We start from the raw sequence: 22,325 nt of genomic DNA on the forward strand, positions 1-22,325 counted from the left end.
ATTCTTTTGTTGAGCCAACGGCCTGTTGCCTCTGATTCACTAGTAGGCAGAGGTCAGGCTCCCACACCTAGATGAATTAGTGTCTCATGTGCCATCTGGTGTTTTGACACTTATTACAGTGTCCCAGTATGGTGAGGTCTGAGCCAAACCTTGTTTCTCTTTGTAACCTCATCTTCTGTTTTTTAAGATAAGTGTTCCATCACAGTCAATTTTCTACGCTATATCAGTCTCAGTTTCAATAACAGGAAAATTTCAGGACTGTCATTTCCAAAGACTTAACATTACAGAGAGAGAGAGAGAGAGAGAGAGAGAGAGAGAGAGAGAGAGAGAGAGAGAGAGAGAGAGAGATCATATTTTTCTACCTAACCCCTCCATTGCGACATGGCAAAAGCTATTGCTTGTTTCATGTACATAAGATTAGCATTCCACCATTTGATATAATAGCAGTGGAGTGTCAGATTGTTACAATCTGAATAATAAGCACCTTTTTTTCTGATTAAGCAGACCTGAATACCACACAAACCTTAACAGACGATCATGATTAATCTCCTTATTTGATGGTAGTTTGCAAGCAGACACAACAATCACTTTTCTTCCATAGGTGTCATCCCCAGCAACTTCGACAATTCCATAATTTGCAACATCACTGAAATCATCCTCTTCTCCGTCATCTTCAGGAAAATGGTAAGACAGGCTATCAACACCTGTTGAAATGACAGGGGCATTTACAAGTTCCTCTTCAAAATTTTCTTCTATCGTTCCATCAGAGACAGGAGATTCCAAGTAATCCAATCCTGTTGCTTCAACCTTCTCCTCCAAATCTGTACAGAAAGCACAAAAATGCAGGCAAACAGAGAACTAGCAGACTGTGACTGTGGGTAAGCTAATATTCACAGCATTATCCTGAAGTACACACATTGAAGTATCACAAGTAAGTCACATACAATCACTGCAAAGTAATACATAGACATATAACACACAGAGCAGTAAATCACTTCAAAACAAATAAAAACATAAGACTTGGGAAGATCACACTGGAAATGTGAAGAGGCGAGTGAACTGGTAATGACAAACTAAAGGACCCATCTAGAGATTCACACTTAAAGTTTAAGCTTCTGTCCAATAGTCTTGAGAAATTTCTTCTGTTCAGATACATATACAAGAAGAACGCTGGGCTAATATTATTAAGTAGCTGCATACACTTTCAGAGATAGTTTTATATATTTATTTCGTTATGCATATGACAATATTAGGGTCTTTGTGACCCGACAAACATCAAATGAACACACTTAGCATGGCTGTCATAATTTATTTTAACAATAACAATATTTCAGGGCGCATTATCAAATTAAAATTTTAATCACAGCTAGCTATAATCTACTGGTGACTGAGGGCCTCCTCCAGACTTCTTCATATATTAGACAGCACAGGTTGGTACTCAAGGACCAAAGACATTGGTCGGCATCACTGTGATATGCTTCACCAGCATGTCATACCTGCCTACAGGAGAGAGATACATTGAATTCAAGTTTCATGCAAGGTGGGGGTCCTACCATATACCGCTTGTGAAGTTCACTTGCTTCTCCAAAACACATTTGGAAACGATCAAATTATCAGCCGATTGTTTCCAAATGCTTGGCCAGCATGATCATTTGCTCTCAATCCCTGTGATTTCTGGTCGTGGGTCTACCTGAAGCTCAGGTTTTACCACAGGAAAATTCACACGTGCTGATCTGAAGTGCAGCATATAAAGAGAGGTAGCCAGCATACCTCAGACTTGCTTCATTTTGCAGTGCAGAATGCAATCCTGTGCTTTCATGCCCTTCTGGACACTGATGAAGAAACAAAACTAAAGCTGTGTAAAGTGACTAAGAGAGTTAACACTGTTTCAAAAGATAGATCGTACGTTTCTTGTTTAACTCTACTCTATGAAAATATGCTACTTCTGGGACACCACACAGCAGGTTACATTATATTCAAGTCCTTGCAACACGACTCAAGCTATTCTGACAATCTGAAAAGAATAAATGAATTTCTCTGGGAAAGTTAAAAGGGAGCTAATCATTGAGGTCTTTAATAATCAAAGCTTTCAGGAGAATAATAAAGGATAGACTGCCAATTCAACCTTGTGGCATCATCTGAGGCAGAGAGCCAAGCAGACAGCAAAGGGAAGAGAAGAGGATGTAAGAAGGTAAGGAAACTTAATGAGGTAGCAGACGTGTGCCAGTCTAAAACAGCCACAGATCCTCTTGGGTCTAGTCTGTGGCCAGAGGTCAGCTTCCACACCCGTCTGGCAACCACCATTCACTGTGGAATACTGATCGAATGGGGGAAAGGTGATGAGAGCATGGTGATAAGCTTTAAATGAGTGCATATAAACCACTGCATCAAATAACTCATAAAACCAAGTCTGACACCTGAAAACAGTCACATAATAGTAAGGCAAACAGCTGTCATGCTAGCTTCAGTACCTGCATGCAAAGCAGTAATCTTGGGGCACTCCACGAGGATATGGGCCACTGACAGGATGTAAATGGTAAAGGATAATAAATTTCTTTTGAGAAGGACAAAAGGATAGTTGCCATGTGGTACACAGCTTGTTTATAGTGGCCGAAGTGAGCCATCCTTTGTTCCCTGCCTCCAAAAGCTAAATACATAGCATTGACCACAAGACAGATCTTGGCATCTGCATCTTGAGGGTTTCCATCTTTTAGAGCTTCCTTTGCTAACCTGTCTGCAAGTTAGTTTCAACAGAGAGGTGAGATTTGTGAGGTGAATCCCACAGCAATGAGTTGAATTCAGTAGCTGTAATGTCAAAGTGGATGCTAATTCATAAGAAAGAAACTTGTAATCCAGTTGGAATAGAATTACTGCTTTATAAAGCTGCAAGAGAGTGGGAGTGTGACAGAGGCAGAGGAGTGGTTAGTTCAACTGGCACTTCTTTTTAACCTACCAAGTATATGATAGCCACATCAACTGGCATCAAATAAAAGTTCTGACGAAATGTTCACTAAAAGTGGGAAGAGGTCGGGGGGGGGCGGTACGGGTGGTCGTGGGGGCGGGCGGTACGGGTGGTCGGGGGGGGGGGGGGGTGTTGCGGTACGGGCGGTCGGGGGGGGGGTGTTGCGGTACGGGCGGTCGGGGGGGGGGGGGGTGTTGCGGTACGGGCGGTCGGGGGGGGGGGGGTGCGGTACGGGCGGTCGGGGGGGGGGGGGGGGGGTGCGGTACGGGCGGTTGTTGACCTATTACTGGATACTGTGTTTGCATTAGGTATTCACAAAATGGAACACAAGCAGAACAATATCACACACTAATATTTTCAAGTATAAAGTAATTTTTTGTGCTAAAAATATGGTAACAGGAGGCAGGATAAGAGTTAATGCTGTTGAGAGTAACATTCACCTAGAGAAGCAACAGACACTGTCATTATTTGCAACTACCACAACTAGATGATGAAGAGGAGATGTCTTGTTGTCAGACAAGAGATGTCTGATCATCTGACTGTGGATCCAATCTGGCCCAGGGGCAATGTGCAAGGACGCTGAGGAGCTCCCATTCTGTAAATGGAGCATTATGGGGTTCACGGTGACATTCAGTGAACGAGAGGGCTTTCCTTTCCATCCGCCGTTTGAGGGTGCGAAAGGTTAGGGTATAATTATCCGATGCAGAGGCTCGAGCACAGTGCTCAGCAAATTGTGTTTGTGTCGGTAGATAACAACCCATTGATGTTAATGTCAATGACACCTGTTGGGGTCTGGTACCCATAACCACACCTGACATCCGTCCAGACTTGGGAAAGTGACATATGGCATCCAAAGGTCGAGACGTACCTCTCCCAACATTCCTGTTTCTGTCTTTTTATAAGCTGGTGATCTCGGGCACGGAGCCATTTAAAAGTTATCAGGTGCTCTAAGGAAGGGTGCTGCTTATGTCACTGTAGAGCCCGCCTAGGCTCTTTAATGGCCTCAGTGATTTCGCAGGGGGGCTCCCTAAAGAACAAGGGATCATGCTTTCCGGTGCAGAAACGATTGTTCTAGTGACCCGTTCAACTACCACATCGATGGTACCATGTGGGGGAGATTCAACAGTGATGGTAGACATTGGGGGGAATGGTGCTGGGGGCGCGAAAGGAAGATGGGAAAGTGGTCACTACCACACAAGTCATCTTGGGCTCTCCAGTGGACAGATGGGTGAAGCCCTGGGTTGGTGACAGATAAGTCAATGGCCGTGTAAGTGCCATGAGCCACACAGAAATGTGTGGGGGCCCCAGTATTTAAGAGGCAGAGGTCGAGTTGAGACAGGAAAGTTTCAACATCTCTACCTCGGGCAGTAAGCATTGCCGTTAAAACCTCCCAAAAGCAGGAGAGGTTTAGGGAGTTGATGAATCAGTGCAGCCAATGCTTTCAGGGGTACTGCACCATCTGGAGGAAAATAAACGTTGCAGACAGTTATTTCCTGTGTCGTCCTTATCCCGACAGCCACAGCTTCAAGACGGGTTTGAAGGGGCACAGGTTCACTAAAGACCGAGTTTAGGACATAAATGAAAACTCCACCTGACACTTGATTATAGATAGCCACACTGGTCAGAGGTCCGCATTGCCAGAAACAAGGTTTCCTGGAGAGCAATGGAGAAAGCAGGTGTAAAGCTTAACAGTTGCCATAGCTCAGTCAGGCGGTGGAAAAGAAACGCTGCAAATCCACTGCAGAATGACATCATCGTGAGACTCTGAAGGCATGGAACATTCAATGAGGCAGTTTACACCTCAGAGTCACCTGCAGCCACTGACTTTTTGCCTGAGCAGTCTATATCCACTGTGTCTGGGTCCAGCGAGATCCAGGTCCTCAGCGGAAGCCATGATCTCCACCCCATCCTCAGACACAGAGCCTGAAGGTAACGGTGATGTGGGTGCAACTGCAAGTTCCTTGTTCTTAGGGGTCTTCTTTTTCGATTTCTCGTGCTGTTCCTTGGGTTTCCCTGGCTGGGAGGTATTCACTGAATCAGACTCCAGGACTGAGGATGAGAATGAAGCCCTACGACCAGCTGCTTTTGGGCTCTTTTAGTCACTGGCAGGTGTCATCTTCCTCACTAGCAGAAACCAGGGAAGGGAGTGATCCAAGGGACCCCTTCCCAGAGAGAGGAGACGAAGATACTTTACGCTTCTCTGGCTCAGAAGTGGGGACTGAAATGCCCATGGTTGGGGGGGGGGGGGGGGTTGCTCCTGAAGTAGGTGGTGTGGGAGCAAGAGGGAGGGAAGTCCTCCCCCCCCCCCTCCCCCATCATCATCAAGGGGGGCAGGTGTAGTCTCATGGTTCACAGTAGTGACAGGAATTCGAGGAACTGATGGGGCGAGAACTGTTTTCGTAGCGGTGGTGTATGAGGTCATAGCCATAGGATGTAGCTGCTCAAACTTCCTCTTAGCCTCAGTGTAGGTCAGTCGGTCCAGGGTCTTATTTTCCATGAATTTCCTCTCTTTCTGTAAAATCCTGTAGTCTGGCGAGCAAGTTGAATGATGCTCTCTGCAGTTGACACAGATGGAAGGCGGAGTGCATGGAGTATTAGAAAATCACCTTGACAATCTCGGGCAATGTGTCACCCTCTAAGGTCAAGATGAAGGCACCGGTGGCAACCTGGTTATCCCTGAGACCCTGATGGACGTGTCGGACAAAATGAACACCTCGCTGCTCTAAATTGGTGCGCAGCTCCTCGTCAGACTGCAAAAGAAGGTCCCTGTGGAATATAGTACTCTGGACCATATTTAAGCTCTTACGAGGGGTTATGGTAACAGAAACATCCCCCAACTTGTCACAAGCAAGTGATGCCTGTGATGGGCAGAAAATGCTGTTTTTATCAAAACTTACTCAGAGCGCATTTTGGACAAGCCCTCCATCTCCCCAAACTTGTCCTCCATATGCTCCCTACCATAGGTTACACATTTGGCTGGGTGTTGACAATACGTTCTAGTGTGGTTGAAATGATGCCACTGGTAGCAGCACATTGGGTTCGGACTGTACGGGCAGTCTCTGATAATTTCATAGCCTGCTTTGATCTTGGACCAAAGGTGGGAAAAAAGAGTGCAGATGGACACTAGGGAGGAATCTACCTTTGTCATCAACCAATGGATGGCAATGACACCCTGATCAGACAGGTAAGATTGGATTTCAGCCTCGGTTAGAACAACGAGCAGCCTAGTGTAAATAACATCACGGGAAGAATTCAAAATTCTATGGGCCTTGACACGAACAGGGTAGCTGTGGAGAAGCAAGGTGGCAAGCAGTAGTTGTGCTGGACACTCAGAAGTAGTCTCCAAAAGCAAAGTGCCATTCTGTAAATGAGAGCAGGATTTCACAGGGTTGCAATCATCAACACCTTTCTGAATAACAAGTGGATTTACTGTGGTGAAGGACTGACTGTCTTCAGTATGTGAGACCTCGAGGAATTGTGGTGCAGTGGAAAGGGTCTTTGAATTATTAGCCTCATTCCATTTACGTTTCATAGACGATGACTGTGAAGATGATTGGCTCATTGCAAGAAAATCCACCATGTTTGCCAGCGTCTCCAATAGTGCACTTCGTCCAACTGCCTCCCCCCCCCCCCCTTTAACGAGGGGTGCACCTGCCTTAGGTGATTGTTCACACCTGAGGTCACACACACACCTCTCGAACACCTGAGAGACGGAACAATCAGCAATTTGGGAAGGTTGCAGCTCAGGCAATCACCCCTCCCTGGACCTGGGCTGTACCAGCGGGAACATGCAAACCCTATTCATTGACCCAGGGCCGGGCATTACACGTTACCCAGTCACCTGTTATGTGTTAGATGCATGGGCAGGCCTTCCACAGCGCAAAGGGAGGAAGAAGAAAAAGAGGAACCTCACACACCGAAGTGGAGGAACGACAGGTGAAGGGAAACAAAGAAAGGAAAAGGGAGCAAAAAACTAGTGGTGAAACTGTTCTGATGTCAGCGACAGACAATGCGGAACCTTCTCAATAACACCCCAGACATTTTCTCAAGGGAGGGGGGAAAGAACAGGAAGAGGATTGACATGCAGCACAGAATGGAAGAAATGCTGCAAAGGCCGGGCCCCCTTGGTAGCCAAGCACAAACCTAACAGAAAGTGTCGAGCCCCCTGTGGGGTAAGTTTGTAGATGCCTGCAGCTTGGAGAGCATCTACAGGATCCTTAGTGGCCCTCAACAGACCTCAGGATCCCTCTGTTAACAAACACTGCTGGAGATTACGTAAGTCAGTCTCCACCTTAGCCAAACATGCTGGAGGAAGGACACATTTACCAGGTCCATACAGAAGTGCTACATATGGCCAACATGGAAGAAATCTAAGTGTGTTAGAAAGTAATGAAATATTTAGCTTAAAATCCCCAGCTGATTCTAAACAATCAATTACAGGTGAGCACATCCTCACTTTTAAGCTTCGTATGATGAAATCAACCATCCACACCCACAGACCATCACAGTGACATATATTGCTACACAAAATTAAAACACAATAGAATTTCACATTACTCACCTTACTTACCTCACATTATAACAATATAACTTGTAATACTGAAATATTGTGTATTTTAATTATGTACTGGGTTTAATACTGCCCACTTTGTATACTGTAATTTACAATGCAAAACGCGTTTGTTGCTCAACATAAATGAAGACTCTCCAAATTTCTCCTTGGTATTGGTTCACTGCTTACTCAGTGTACAGACAGGCTATAAATCTGCCTCACTCCCTTCTCAACTAAGACTACCATTTCATATCCTCCAACTATTTTAATTCCAGTCTGGTTTATGTACAAGTTTTAAATAACTCTCTATTCCCTGTATTATATCCCTGCTACTTCAGAATTTTAAAGAGTGTACAGCAGCCAACACTGTCACGAACAACTCTGAAATACAGAAAAGTCTTTATTGCGCAATTCTTTATTAAGCATTACATGTTTTGAACTTTCATCATCAGACTGATGCTGTGGAATGTAAAGAAATTAATGACAGAAAATATACATAAGTGTGCATCTAAGTATTCCAATATAGAGCAATTCCAAAGAGTATCAAATATATATAAATATCAAATTTCAATACACAGCTCATTTAAGTGAGAACATAAGCTTAATACAATAAAAAACTCACCTCATATATGAGTATTTTACAATGCCACCGTCTATCCAATAGTAAACAATGGCAAGTATATGGCGCTAGCATTGACCATAGAAAGCAAGTTAAGTAGCAACTTCACAGACTTCTATACACTGTGATTAATTACATGTGAGCACACCGTGAACAAAATTAACAAAAAACATTTTTGCTACTTTTATAGAAGAGAAACTCAAACAAACTGTCTTTAGTCATTAATCAAAACAGAAGACAATTGTAACCAACAGCTGGTGTGGTATAATATTACCATAAAACCAATATGAGTAATAAGTAAAATGTAAGTGTGAAGGAATAAAATCGCATCTACTTAGAGTTGTTATAGATGACCGATATTATAACTTCACTTTTTAATATAAAATAAAGAAAAAAATGTAATATTTCATTTCAAACTGTTGACACTCATCAAGGGTTACCTGACTGATTGTACTGTATGTCATCCATTGTTTGTTCGACCTATGTAATAATTACAGCTGGTCATACTCGTGTAACATTTCTTTGTATGATGGTTGTAGATGGATAACAGCTGGTCAGTTACACGAACTAACACCTAGTTAAGGAGTATTTAAAAGAGAGAGAGAGAAGAGAGAGAAGAGAGAGAGAGAGAGAGAGAGAGAGAGAGAGAGAGAGAGACTTTTATTATATAATAATTCTTTCATTTCAAGTTCTTGCCACCAATCCAGCTCGTATAAATGATTCTGTTATGTCATTTATCAGATGTTTGTCTATTGTAATTTGACTACATCTCGTGATACTTATGTACATTTACTTTTTTATGGTTTTGAACTTATTCCTTCACACTTACAATTTACTTATTACTCATATTGGTTTTATGTTTATATTGTACCACACCAGTTATTTTGATTATTGACTAAAGACTACACCTGTAAAGTTTTTTATGGTGTTACCCAACAACACACTTTTCATGCTGTTTGTTTTGAGTTTTTCTTCAATAAAAGTAGCAAAAATGTAGTTGTCAAATTTGTTCATGAGATGCTGACATTTACTTAATCATAGTGTACAGATATTTGTGAAGTTAATCTTAGACTTGCTTTCTATTGTGAATGTTAGCGCGCCATATACTGGCCATCTCTCACCTCTTTGATAGTGCAGTCGCCACACTCAGTTTGGTTGGTTGCTTGGTTCAAAAGAGGGGGGGGGGGGGGGGGGGGGAGGGACCAAACTGCTAGTTCATCGGTCCCTTTTCCAAATAAAACAATGCCACAAGGGTGAGAATAAAACAAGCAAGACTGACAACACAAAATGGAGATAAAGGAAAAACCACAAGAACGACAGAAGGGAAACAAACGCTTACATGGAAAAAAGAGGAGAAGAAAACCACAGAAATGCAAGGAACATGTATAAGAGATTAAAACGTCAAAACAGATTACCATGGCTGGCTGACCATGCAAATAAAAAGGAGAAGCCAGCCACACTGCAACACATTAAAACCCCCACCCTAAAAGCACTAGGGTGGAGTACACAGAGGGACAAAGGACATGCGCTAAAATTTAGATCAAATGATAAAACACACCCTCACAAATCAAACATGGAACTACATCAGCCGATGAGGCATTGTCAGATAAAATTAGTGGCAACAAGTCCGGTAACCGAAGATTTCATCGGAGGGCGGTCAAAGTGGAATAGTGCACCAGAATATGGGCCACTGTCAACCAGGCGCCGCACTGAACTGAGGCGCAAGAGGTAGACGTGGGTCGCCCAAGTGTGGCCAATACGGAGCCAGCAGAGAACCACAGACTCCCTGCGAGAGGCCCGCATGGAGGACTGACACGTTCGTAGTCTCCTTAATGGCAGGCAGATCGTTGTGCTTACTGAGATTATGCCATTCCTTCTCACAAAGCCGAAAAACCTGGCGACGTAAAAACGAACGCAGGTCAGTTATTGGAATGCCAATCTCCATAAGCAGTTTCCATATAGCCTGTTGGGCCAGCCTGTCAGCAAGTTCATTGCCTGGGATTTTGACATGTTCAGGGGTCCACACAAACCACTAAATAACAGGACCGTTCCAGGGCATAGATGGACTCCTGGATGGTCACCACCAAAGGATAACAAGGGTAGGACTGCTCTATAGCTTGTAGGCTGCTCATGGAGTCAGTACACAGATTAAACGACTCCCCAAGGCATGAACGGGTGAGCTCAAGAGAACGAGATATAGCCACCAGCTCCGCAGTAAAAACACTGCAGCCATCAGGCAAGGAATGCTGTTCAGTATGTCATCCATGGACATAAGTGAAGCCGACGTGAACATCAGCCATCGGTGTACACCACTTCATGGCCTCGGTACATGCCTAGAATGGAGATGAAGTGACAGTGGATAGCCGTGGGATGAAATGAGAGGCTATATGAAACGTCCAGGCGAAGCTGCGGCCTAGTTGACCACCATGGAGGTGTACACAATTGGACCTCTAGTATAGGTGGTAAGGGCAAGGACTCCAGTTCAGACAGAATGGATAGGACGCGAACTGCAATTGTAAGCCCTGATCTGGGCCACCGATGCAGGAGACGAACCGCCTTGGGTGGGAAAAGGAGGTGATAATTTGGACGTGCAGGAGAACTACAAACATGTTCAATGTAACTGGTGAGCAGCCGTGCACACCTGACCTGTAATGGAGAGACTCCAGCCTCCGCAAGGACGCTGGTCACTGGACTCGTCGTAAAAGCTCCTGTTGGTAGTTGAACGCCACAGTGGTGCACTGGGTCGAGTAAAAATAACGCTGAGGGTGCCGCCAGGCCATAAACCAGACTCCCATAGTCAAGGTGAGATTGAATAACGCAGAGTGATCTGCACCCCAGTTGGTGTTGCTCAGGTAGTGGAGGGCATTGAGGTGCTGCCAGCACTTCCACTTAAGCTCACGAAGGGGAGAAAGCCAAGTCAATCAGGTGTTGAAAACTAGTCCTAAAAATTGATATGTCTCCACTACAGTGAGGGAATTGTCAGTGAAGTAAAGTTCTGGTTCTGGATGAACGGTACGACACTGACAGAAGTGCATAACACATGACTTTGCCACCAAAAACAAAGCCATGGGCTCAAGCAAATGACCACGCCTTGTGGATGGCTGCCTGTAGGCACCTCTCAGGGACACCAGTACTGGTCGAGCAGCTCGAAATGCAGAGGAGCTGTACGAAATGCAGAAGTCGTCTGCATACAAAGACAGTGAGAAGGATGGCTCTACAGCTGCTGCTAGACCATTAATGGCCACTAAAAATAGTGATATCCTCAATACAGAGTCCTGCAGGACCCCATTCTCCTGGATATGGGGAAAACTATGCGAAGCACCAACTTGGACATGGAAAGTAAGAACTGACAGGAAAATCTGGATAAAAATCGGGAGTGGGCCACAGAGACCGCACTCGTTTAATGTGCCAAGGATATGACGTCGCCAGGTGGTGTCATATGCTTTTCGTAAATCAAAAAAGGCGGCAACAAGGTGTTGGTCTGGAAAAGGTGTCGGGGCACTGTACAAGGGCACTCAGGAGCTCCCACTCTGTAATTGGGCATTATATGGCTCACAGTGGCATGTAGTGAACAAGAGGACTTTCCCTTCCATCCAGCATTTGAGAGTGCAAAAAGCTGGGGTAATTCTTCGATGCAGAGGCGCGAGCATATTGCACATCAAAGTGCTCAGCAATTGCGTCGCCAGATACCACGCCATTTATGTTAACATTGGGAACACCTGTTGGGGTCTGATACCCAAAAACGTGTTTGATCTTTGCCCAGACTTGAGAAGGTGACATAGGCACCCAATGGTTGACACACACCTCTCCCAACGCTCCTGTTTCTGCCCTTTGATAAGCTGGGAAATGACGGCACGGAGCCGTTTAAAGGCTGTGAAGTGCTCCAGGGAAAGGTGCCACTGTAGAGCTCGCTGATGCTCAATAATTGCCTCAGTGACTTCTGGTGACCACCAAGGGACTGTCTTTCGCCAGGGGCACCCTAAAGAACAAGGATTGCATTTTCTGCTGCAGAAATGATCGTTGTAGTTATCTGCTCAACCACCACATCGATGTTACTATGTGGGGGAGATTTAACGGTGCTAACAGAGGTGAAGGCTTCCCAGTCTGCCTTATTTAAAGCCCATATAGGCAGGCATGCGTGGGCCTGACGCTGTGGCAGTGAAGATGGTGAAGTGGTGACTACCACAAAGGTCGCCATGTGCTCTCCAGTGGATAGATAGGAGAAGGCCAGGACTGCAAATCGAGAGATCAATGGCCGAATATGTGCCATGTGCCACACTGAAATGTGTGGCGGCCCCAGTATCTATGAGGCAGAGGTCGAGTTGTGACAATAAATTTTCGACGTCTTTGCCTCGGCCAGTAAGAACTGTGCCATCCCACAAAGGGTTATGAGTGTTAAAATCTCCCAAAAGTAGGAGAGATTTAGGGAGTTGATCAATCAGTGCAACCAATACATTCAGGGGTACATTTGGAGGAAGATATACATTGCAGACAGTTATTTCCTGTCTCATCCTTATGCTGACACCCACAGCTTCAAGAGGAGCTTGAAGGGTGCACAGGTTCACTACATACTGAGTTCAGGACATAGATGCAAACTCCAACTGGCTATTATTGTTGCTACAGATCCTGTAATATCCCTTATAGCCACAGAGGGCAGGGGTGCGCATTGCTAGGAACCAGGTTTCCTGGAGCCAATGCAGAGCCACAATCCGACTGGAGGATGATGTTATAGTGAGTCTGGGAAGGCATGATGCTCACAAAGAGGCAGGCTATGCCTCAGGGTCACCTGCTGCCTCTAACTGAATATTTGTAGCCTACTTCTATGGTGGATGAGGCATTAGTTAGATCCAGGTCCGCAGGAGACGCTAAGATTGATAGGGAGTGGTGGTGGTTGGGGGCACCAGAGGGTCTTGTTTCTTAGCAGACTACTACTTAGTTTGCTTGCTCTCTCGCTTCTCTTTAGGGGCTTGCTGGTAAGATTTCTCTAAAGCAGCTTCAGGCACTGAGGAAGACCGTGAAGCAGCTTTTGGCTCCTTGAGACACTAGCGAGAGTCCGCCATGGCATTAATGGAGACCTTGGGAGAGAGGGCCCCAAGGGACCTGTTCCACATGAGAGGAGCCGGAGGTGGCTGTTGCTTCTCTGGCAGGGGGGAGGGGACCGCTGTCCCCTGCGCTTGGGGGGGGGGGGGGGGGGCGCTTGCTCCCAAATTAGGTGCTTTGGGAGCAACAGAGGGAGGTTTGCCTGCTACCACCAAAGGGGCGGATGTATTCTGGTGACCCAGAGGACTGACTTTGTGGCACAGAGTGAGGACTTGGGACGACGATGGTGATGTAGCTGCAGCATGTGTCACGTCAACTGAATGGGGTGCAATCTTTCGAATTTACGTTTAGCCTCTGTGTAAGTCAACCAGTCCAGGGTCTTGGACTCCATGATTTTCTGCTCCATTTGGAGTACTGGGCAGTCTGGTGAGCAGGGGAGCGGTGCTCTCCACAGTATCTGGGTGCAGTGGACGTCCGGAGTCTCGACTTGCGGCACTGGCATTGCCGTGGGAAGACATGCCCGAATTTCCAGCACTTAAAACCCCGCATAGGGGGAGGGATATATGGTTTAACGTCACAGCAGTAAACCATCACCTTGACCTTTTCAGGCAGTGAATGAAATGAACCCCCCCCCCCCCCCCCCAAATTCTAAATTGGTGCACAGCTCATTGTCAGACTGCCAGAGGAGGTCACAATGGGAAATAATTCTCTTGACGGACCATGTTGAGGCTTTTATGCGGAGTGACGGAAACAGGAATATCACTCAGCTTGTCACAGGCTAGTAATGCTCGGGATTGGGCTGGGGATGCCGTGTGAATTAAGACTGCACTGTTCTGCATCTTTGACAGCGCCGTCACTTCTCCAAAATTATCATCTAGGTGTTCAATGAAAAATTGAGGCTTATTAGGTAGAAAAGAGTCCCCATTGGTTCTGCTACAAACTAAAAATGGTGAATATGGCTGTAGCTCTACGTTCCTCCCATAGTGTAGCAAGGGGCGGGGAGGGGAGATGCATTAGGGTCATACCTGTCGTGATTATATTCTATCTTTCCCTTCTTAGAGACTGCTGGTGCCGTACGGTCACCAGCAAAAGATGACAGTCTGCTTCATTGCGAGTCATCCACCCTGATGCCACCCACTCTGATCAGGGGCTCTTGAGACGGGTGCCACCCAGCCACAGCAAAGGCCAACTGGCACGATGACCGTTTCCAGGAGTCCTGATGCCACAGGAAGACAGGCATCTACTCCTTGACATACATGTGGAGTTTACAGCTCAGGTATCAGCAGTGCAATCCCTGTGTTTTCAGGGGGCTACCACCTAATGGGTACGTGATGGCCTCACCACAACAGGCTGGCTACTGTGCTGGATATTTGGTGCAGAGAAATCCAATATTGTCATGGGGGCGATCAAGGGCAGGAGACAATGGAAGAAGATGACATACCCCAGAAAGTGTCCTCGCCCAAATAGTTGAATCACAGATGTAGACTCAAAGCCATGACAAGAGACTCAGGAGATCGAATCTAAGGGCACTCGTGCACCACATAAGGCATCCTTCCCCCTATGTCCAGCACTTATGTAGAATTTAGAAAGTGCCATGTCAAACCATATAATGGTAGGCCTACCTGAATTCTTATGACACGCTGGAATACCTTGGGCCTATTCTAACCCCCAGACCCGCAGGGGAGCACACTCAATTCGGCACTGGTTCTAATGGATAGATGGTACTGACAAATATGACTACACGAGATGAGAATTGTATTATACTAAGTTTATGCGCTCATTTTGTACTAAAATTTGAGTTTTATGCAAGTATGATACTTTCTGGAATTTCTGTATATTGGAATACTTAGATGTACAATCGTGCATATTTTATGCCACTAATTTCTTGTACACTTCATTCCATAGTTTCAGCCTGATGAGGAATTTTCTGTATTTCAAAGCTGTGCCAAATCTGAATGGCTTCCCGCCTCTACTGTAGAAGTATTTCTACATCAAGTAATGGGAAATGTCGAAAACTTACTCTAAATCCACAAATGCTATAAATGTAGGTTTGCCTTTCTTCAAACTATCTTCTAGATCAACTCTTAAGGGCAGCATTGCCTCCCATGTTTCTACATTTCTCTGGAAAACAAACTCATCTTCCCCAAGGCAAGTCTCCTCCAGTTTTTCAATCTTCTATTAAAAAAAAAAGAAACAAATAAATAAATAAATTTGGGTATATATTTTGCAACTGTGAATCATTAAAATTCTTATCACAGTGTTTTATCTCCAATCTCATCTTTATTCTCTTCTCCTTTTATCCTGTAGTTCATTTCCCCTGTGGAGACCTATATATTCCTTCCTCCTTTCACTTCTTAGCTTAGTACTGGCTTTCCATATGAACTCTTAATATTCATGTAGTTGTTTTGCTTTTTTGCAAAGGTCTCTCTAATTTTCCTTTATGTGGCATCTAGGTTTCTCCTAGTTATGCATACTTCTACAGCCCTTCATTTATTCTCTAATCATTCCTGCTTAGCTATTTTGCACTTTCTGACACTCAGATTTTCTGAATGTCTGTATTCTCTTTCACCTACTTCACTTGCTGCATTTTTATATTTTCTTCTTTCATCAATTAAGTTCAATAACTTATGTGTTACCCAGGGATCCTTTGCTGCCTTAACCATTTTAGCTCTCAACGGTAGCCAATCACCTTCTGCTCCATTCCTTTTTACTATTTCAGTCAAATGTTGCCTGATGCTCCCTCTCAAACTTTCAACAACCTCTGGTTCCTTCAATTAATCCAGTTTTCATCTCCTTAATTTCCTACCTCTTTTCAATTTCTTCAGTGTCAATCCACTGAACCAATAAATTATGATCAGAGTCCACATCAGTCTTGAAAATGTCTTACTATTTAAATCTGGTTTTGAAATCTCTACCATACCATTATACAATCAATATTAAAGCTTCCAGTGTCTCCAGATCTCTTCCACAAATACACCCTTTGTTTCATGATTCTTAAACCAGTGTTAGCGATGATTAAATCATGCTCAGTGCAAAATTCTACCTCATAGCTTCCTCTGTCATTCCTTTCTCTCTGTCCACATTTTTCTACTATAGTTCTGTCTCTATGTTTTGTTTTTTTTATTTATCTTTATTACCAAAACCCAGTCCCCCATCACAATTAAAATTTCTCTCTCCCGTAACGATCTGAGTAATTTCTTTTATTTCATCGTACATTCTTTCAATACCTCTGTCATCTACTGACCTAGTTGCTATATAAACTGGTACAACCACAGTGGGTGTTGGCTTAGTGTCTATCTCGGCTATGATAATGTATTCATTATGCTGTTCATAGTAGATTATCTGTATTCCTATTATCTTATTATTATATCTGCTCTTGCATTACGGTTATTTGATTTTGTGTTGATACCCTGAACTTAGCTGACTAGAAACCCTGTTCTTCCTGTCACTGCACTTCATTGATATACACAGCATCTACCTTCAACCCTATTACTCTTTTTACATTCTCTACCCTACCCATCCGATTAAGGGATCTAACATTCCACACTCTGTCCTGTAGAATGCAAGCTTTGTTTTTCCTAATAACTTTTGTTATTAACTGCAAAAACCATATTGGAATAAATGTGTTGGCACACGTTTATACCTAGGTCTTTGAAAACACTTATGCATCATGCCCAGTTGCCAAATTCATATAACATTCTTAATGCACCATAACATAAATATACTGCTTGACAAAATAAGTGAAGCATCCAGAAGGGGCGGAGAAAGAAAAATGAAACTTTACGAATTGAGAAGATATGTGGTGCTGTCTGAACAACTGCAACATGAAGCCCACTTATCAGTACGATTCTGCCGCCCTTCTGGCCTCGATGGATGCTCTGATTAGGCTGAGAAGGGTATTATAAAGTTGTTGCAATAACTCCCAAGGCAAGCTGGTGAAGAATGGGTCTCTCCCCATATTGGCACTGTACTTGCCAACAAGGTCATCCAGAGTAGTGGAGAACCTTGAATCATCACTGATCATAATGTGACAAAATTTAACAGCAGTCTCTACTTCTGGCGATGGCTCCATTCCAAACGCAGCTGTTTGTGTTGTAAAGTTAATGACAACCTAAATATGGGACAATCATTTCCTAGTCTGGCTGCAGCTAGTCTCCAACCAATGGTGCAGGATGACGCAAAATGGTGCAGGGAATCCATTGCCAGTTCTCTGATGGTAGGTGCAGATGTAAAGGGGTTACAATGTGCTTGGTGCTTCCTTGTGGTGGTCAGACCTGATCGACTGGAACCTTGTTGATATGTATATGCCTGTCATTCTATTCCCATGCAGTCCAATATTGCACTAAAGTCACATCTGAATGCCTTGCAAATCTGAGCATTGCATGATTTGACCTGCCACCCAAATGAACACCCAAAATCAGATCCCTTTCAAACTTTGCCAGGTACTGATAATGCCATCTGACAAGGGTGCAGCATATCCGTGTCCTTCACATAGTTCATGCTCCTTCCAAGCCCAACCAGAGCTGGTAACAACATTAAAAACAACCAAAACTAAAACCCTCTGCAGATACCTACAATCCAATCATTTACATACATATCAATGGCATGAATGTGTACAGAGTTACAATAACATTCAACCATTTCTTCTGGTTGCCTTTCTTTTTATTTATTTATTCATTTTTTTCTTTTCAGCAATGCTGCTTTGCCCCTGAAGATTATGTAATAACACAGCACTGAGTGAAAGTATGGAAAGATCTTTAACAGGCCCTTCTACAAGCCAACACAATGAGAGAAACTTCCACACGCAAAGCAGACAGAGCTAAGATTTTTGGTTCTATATGTGTGCTGATGCCATACATTATCCATTTGTATGGTGGGGAGCTTTATCCAACATCAGCAAGTTATTCTCTATTTCTGGATGAAGCAGTAGTACCCAAAATTTTCCAATATGTCATTAGTAAATGATGTATGCAGCAGAAGTCACAGCATGTAAAATTAATGCTGCCCAATGGTATTTAAAATTCATACACTATCAACTGTGAACCCAACTTAGAGCAATGTTGCACTTTCCTGGTGATGAATGTACAGTGGCTGCACTAAGCTTGTCACCTACAGTTTCATTACTCAGGCATTTAAGTTACATGCTAAACAAGTCAAAATAACATATACGTTTTTCTGAACCGACATGCACTGTGGATTTCTTTGGAGGAATAAATCCCCTTCACTTGAACTTTGACGAATACACGGTAAATATTTTCACAAGCCAAAACAAAACTGCCAACTTTTCCAACATAGTGTTGAAGTTGAGGACATTTTGGAAGTACCATGATGACAATGATGATTGACACAAGCAATGAATAATGCTCATTTACAAATGAAATAAGTTTATGGCAATATATTCTGTCAGCAACTATTTTACTGATTTGAAAACAGACAAATCTCCAAGTTTTAAGACAATTTACAATAAATGAAAGAATTTTCAGATAGTGAAACTCATGCCACAGTACTTGGGAATTTGGTGGTGAATAACCAATTTTATCAGCTGATGACTCAAGAATACCAATTCCATCAGAAATCACTTATAGGTGTAAAGTGGGTTTTCAACTACAGCACCAATGTAAACAAAAGTGGGGGTGTAACTAACTTGGCACGTGACTTTATTGAGGCCAAACTGATTATAAAAAGAGTCTAATGGACACATACTGCCAAATGCGTTACTGTTCCATAATTTCTTGGGCATAAGAGATGTGAATATTATTTGTTTTAAATCAATCAAATATTAACTATTTTTGTTAGTTTAAGAACAGTAGTGTACAATTTTCTTAATTACTCTAAAGTATAATTATGGGCCTATACTCTGTTCCAGTTATTAGCTAGTGTCAGATCTCTTTCAAGGTTATCAGTCTTTGAAAGACTGGAACCTCTGCTGCCAAATGGAAAATGACCAGTCTACCTCAGGGCATCCTAGTTACAACACAAATCCTAAAATGTTTTGTCAATTTCTTAATGCCTGGAAGCAAAAACCTTCAAAGCAAGTCTCACTTTACGCACACAGGAAGTACTCCCATAATGAAAATAGCAACTTTTTCTTCACTGTAGCATGATTTTGCTATCTAATAACTTGTGTGGTAAATAAACAACAACACTTACATTTATTCACCTAATTTACTCATACTTTCACCTTCAAGTTACCTGATTTTCTATAATTTCACACACGTCACATTTACTTTACAAGTGTTTCTGTTTATAAGTATGGGCTTGGTTCACCATATTGTTCACTAGTTCCTCCCCATAACTTTGATAATTTTTCCATTTTGTGATGATGGCACTTTTGTCTCAGCAGCAGACAATGGCATTTTCATGCCGTCTGAATTGCTAAATGTTATGGTTACTCATATACTTCTCCTAAATTGGCCTTTTCTCAGGTTACTGACATGTGTCATTTATCCAACAGACACCACTGAAAACCATTTATTACAAAATTATTGGCTGTGAGATTCTAACTCTCAGTACCAAATACCACAGTCGTCGTGAAGCCATATTAGGTGTTGTTACAATGTAGTAATTTGTATAAACAGTGTTGAAGAGGTTCAAGAAACAAATAAGTTTATTTTGGAGTCACCATAAGGCACTTCATATAATTTTTACTAGACAACTGGTTTCAGTCACATGACCATTATCAAGAACACACAGTTCAATTGGTTACACACGTTGTCTTAATCTACAGGTCTATGTGGACAATTAAGATTGATAAGCCAGTTGTGAATGATGATTATGGGTGTAAAGTGTTAAGACACCAGTGAGAGAATTCATCAAGCCTGCAAATGATCTGATATGATGTATAACCACACTGAATGTTTATATGTACTGAATCTTGTCAACTTAATAGTGGTCACCTGAAACTAGATGTCCAGCAAAGTTTATATTCATTAAGCTGTGTATGGTTGTTCCATACTACAAAACAAATCAAATAAAAAAATATCTTCATATGCTTGCATCAGAAACTGAGTGATAGCAGCGGTAATTTCATTTAATCCATAACGGACCTTCACTGACATACATGTTAAATTGTGATAAATTGTTTGCATCTGGTTTACAGCTGTATAAAATATTATCATACATCTGACATGCATGGCACCTCTCTCGTAAATAAACAAACAAATGTAGGTTTACTTTAATGTAAACAAACACTGTATACTAAGATCAACACCACCACCATAATAACACAGAAATTTAGCCTACACATGCAATCATCGGACATGCAGTCTTGTGGTTAATAGAAGTTACAAAATCAATTTTACATGTCACCTGCAAGTATGCTTGATGCTTACACATTGATACTTTCATACCTAGGGTACGAGATGTTAGTATGTACAGACAATGCACTTTTTAAAAAAACGTGCTAAGGCTAGATAAGTTTCTTACAAACAGGAAACTGCATCCTAAGGATAAGAAATCATCTGATTTTTCCGCTAATGATAAACATGCCATGGAAGAAACTACAGGATATCAAATAGCTTTGAGAATTCCTCTTACAAACAATGTAAATGTAGACACTGTTTTACTTTCGATAATTTACATTTTAGTTACGGGAACGAGTAAAGAAGGCAAGCGAGACAGAGGTAACATCAGTATGCATGCTCAATGTTGAAAGATTCCATTGACAGGACAGATGCAACAAGATACATTTTTAGTAGTCTTTGACAACTTGGCAATTATATACCTATAATTTAGAGTGTTAGGTCAACATTACGAAAGAAGCATGCGGTTAGGGGGTTAAGATGAGGCGGGAGGTACTGCGCACTTTTAACATTGAATGCCACTCTTACCACTTGTGACTGTTGCATGCTGCAATTCAGTGTCATCAAATTCCAAATTTGGTTCATAATCATGGTAATCTGATAAACTGGGATACGGATCTTCGTTATCATTATGTGCAGCTAGAGAAACGAACAAACATAACATATTGAACATTCCGTGAATACATAATATCCAGTGTTGATTCCAGGCAATCGAACATTTTACTTATTCGACTACCGACGGCCTTGATAACATCTCACATTGCTTTTTCTAAAGTACACAATTATCATCACAAACAACTGACAAATACTTTAAGACGAATGTCATCAACTCCCATTACGAACTTCCAAAACATTAGTAATTCGTGTGTACCTGACACTGTCTTCGTTGGGCTCAACTTTGCTTGGTATTCCGCTTCCATTTCCACGTTAATTTTTATACTATTTTCACTTGAACAGCAAATGGTATACCCTGACAACGGACATCACTGACTCTCATCACACCTCACAAAGCGTTACTCCCATGTCTCAAACAAAGCTGTACTCCAAACTACTTGTTTTGATGTCGTCAGTACTGCCAACGTACAAACAAAGATATTGGTAAAGCTCCGCTAAGAAGATCCTTGACTTTCTATGTGTCAGTTTCTCGTCGAATCAGTCTATCGAATCCGCTACGCAGTGGACGTCAACGGAACGGAACGGCAGACGACGTCTGATTACACTGCATGGAATGTCAATAATACGTCTCTTTGCTTAGCCCGATACTGAATGGTAAATATGGGTTTATAAGATACTACCCCTCCCCCCATGAACCATGGACCTTGCCGTTGGTGGGGAGGCTTGCGTGCCTCAGCGATACAGATGGCCGTACCGTAGGTGCAACCACAACGGAGGGGTATCTGTTGAGAGGCCAGACAAACGTGTGGTTCCTGAAGAGGGCAGCAGCCTTTTCAGTAGTTGCAGGGGCAACAGTCTGGATGATTGACTGATCTGGCCTTGCAACATTAACCAAAACGGCGTTGCTGTGCTGGTACTGCGAACGGCTGAAAGCAAGGGGAAACTACAGCCGTAATTTTTCCCGAGGACATGCAGCTTTACTGTATGATTAAATGATGATGGCATCCTCTTGGGTAAAATATTCCGGAGGTAAAATAGTCCCCCATTCGGATCTCCGGGCGGGGACTACTCAGGAGGATGTCGTTATCAGGAGAAAGAAAACTGGCATTCTACGGATCGGGCAAGTAGGTTAGAAAATTTAAAAAGGGAAATGGATAGGTTAAAGTTAGATATAGTGGGAATTAGTGAAGTTCGGTGGCAGGAGGAACAAGACTTCTGGTCAGGTGACTACAGGGT

The 22,325-nt window shown here is 43.1% G+C and overlaps 1 protein-coding gene across 1 annotated transcript in view; it reads right to left on the minus strand.

Annotated features, from left to right (window-relative positions):
* Positions 1-21,570, minus strand: part of LOC126266647 (rho GTPase-activating protein 1-like) — an 81,277-nt gene extending 59,707 nt beyond the window's left edge. The window contains exons 1-3 of the mRNA XM_049971039.1: positions 21,346-21,570; positions 21,003-21,113; positions 524-821 (exon numbers count right to left, since the gene is read on the minus strand). Coding sequence (XP_049826996.1) covers positions 524-821; positions 21,003-21,113; positions 21,346-21,394 — 458 coding nt within the window. The 5' untranslated portion in view covers positions 21,395-21,570. The remainder of the gene's footprint in view (positions 1-523; positions 822-21,002; positions 21,114-21,345) is intronic.
* Between the last annotated feature and the right edge of the window lie 755 nt (positions 21,571-22,325).

This window comes from Schistocerca gregaria, chromosome 4, assembly GCF_023897955.1.
Source record: "Schistocerca gregaria isolate iqSchGreg1 chromosome 4, iqSchGreg1.2, whole genome shotgun sequence".
Taxonomy (NCBI): domain Eukaryota; kingdom Metazoa; phylum Arthropoda; class Insecta; order Orthoptera; family Acrididae; genus Schistocerca; species Schistocerca gregaria.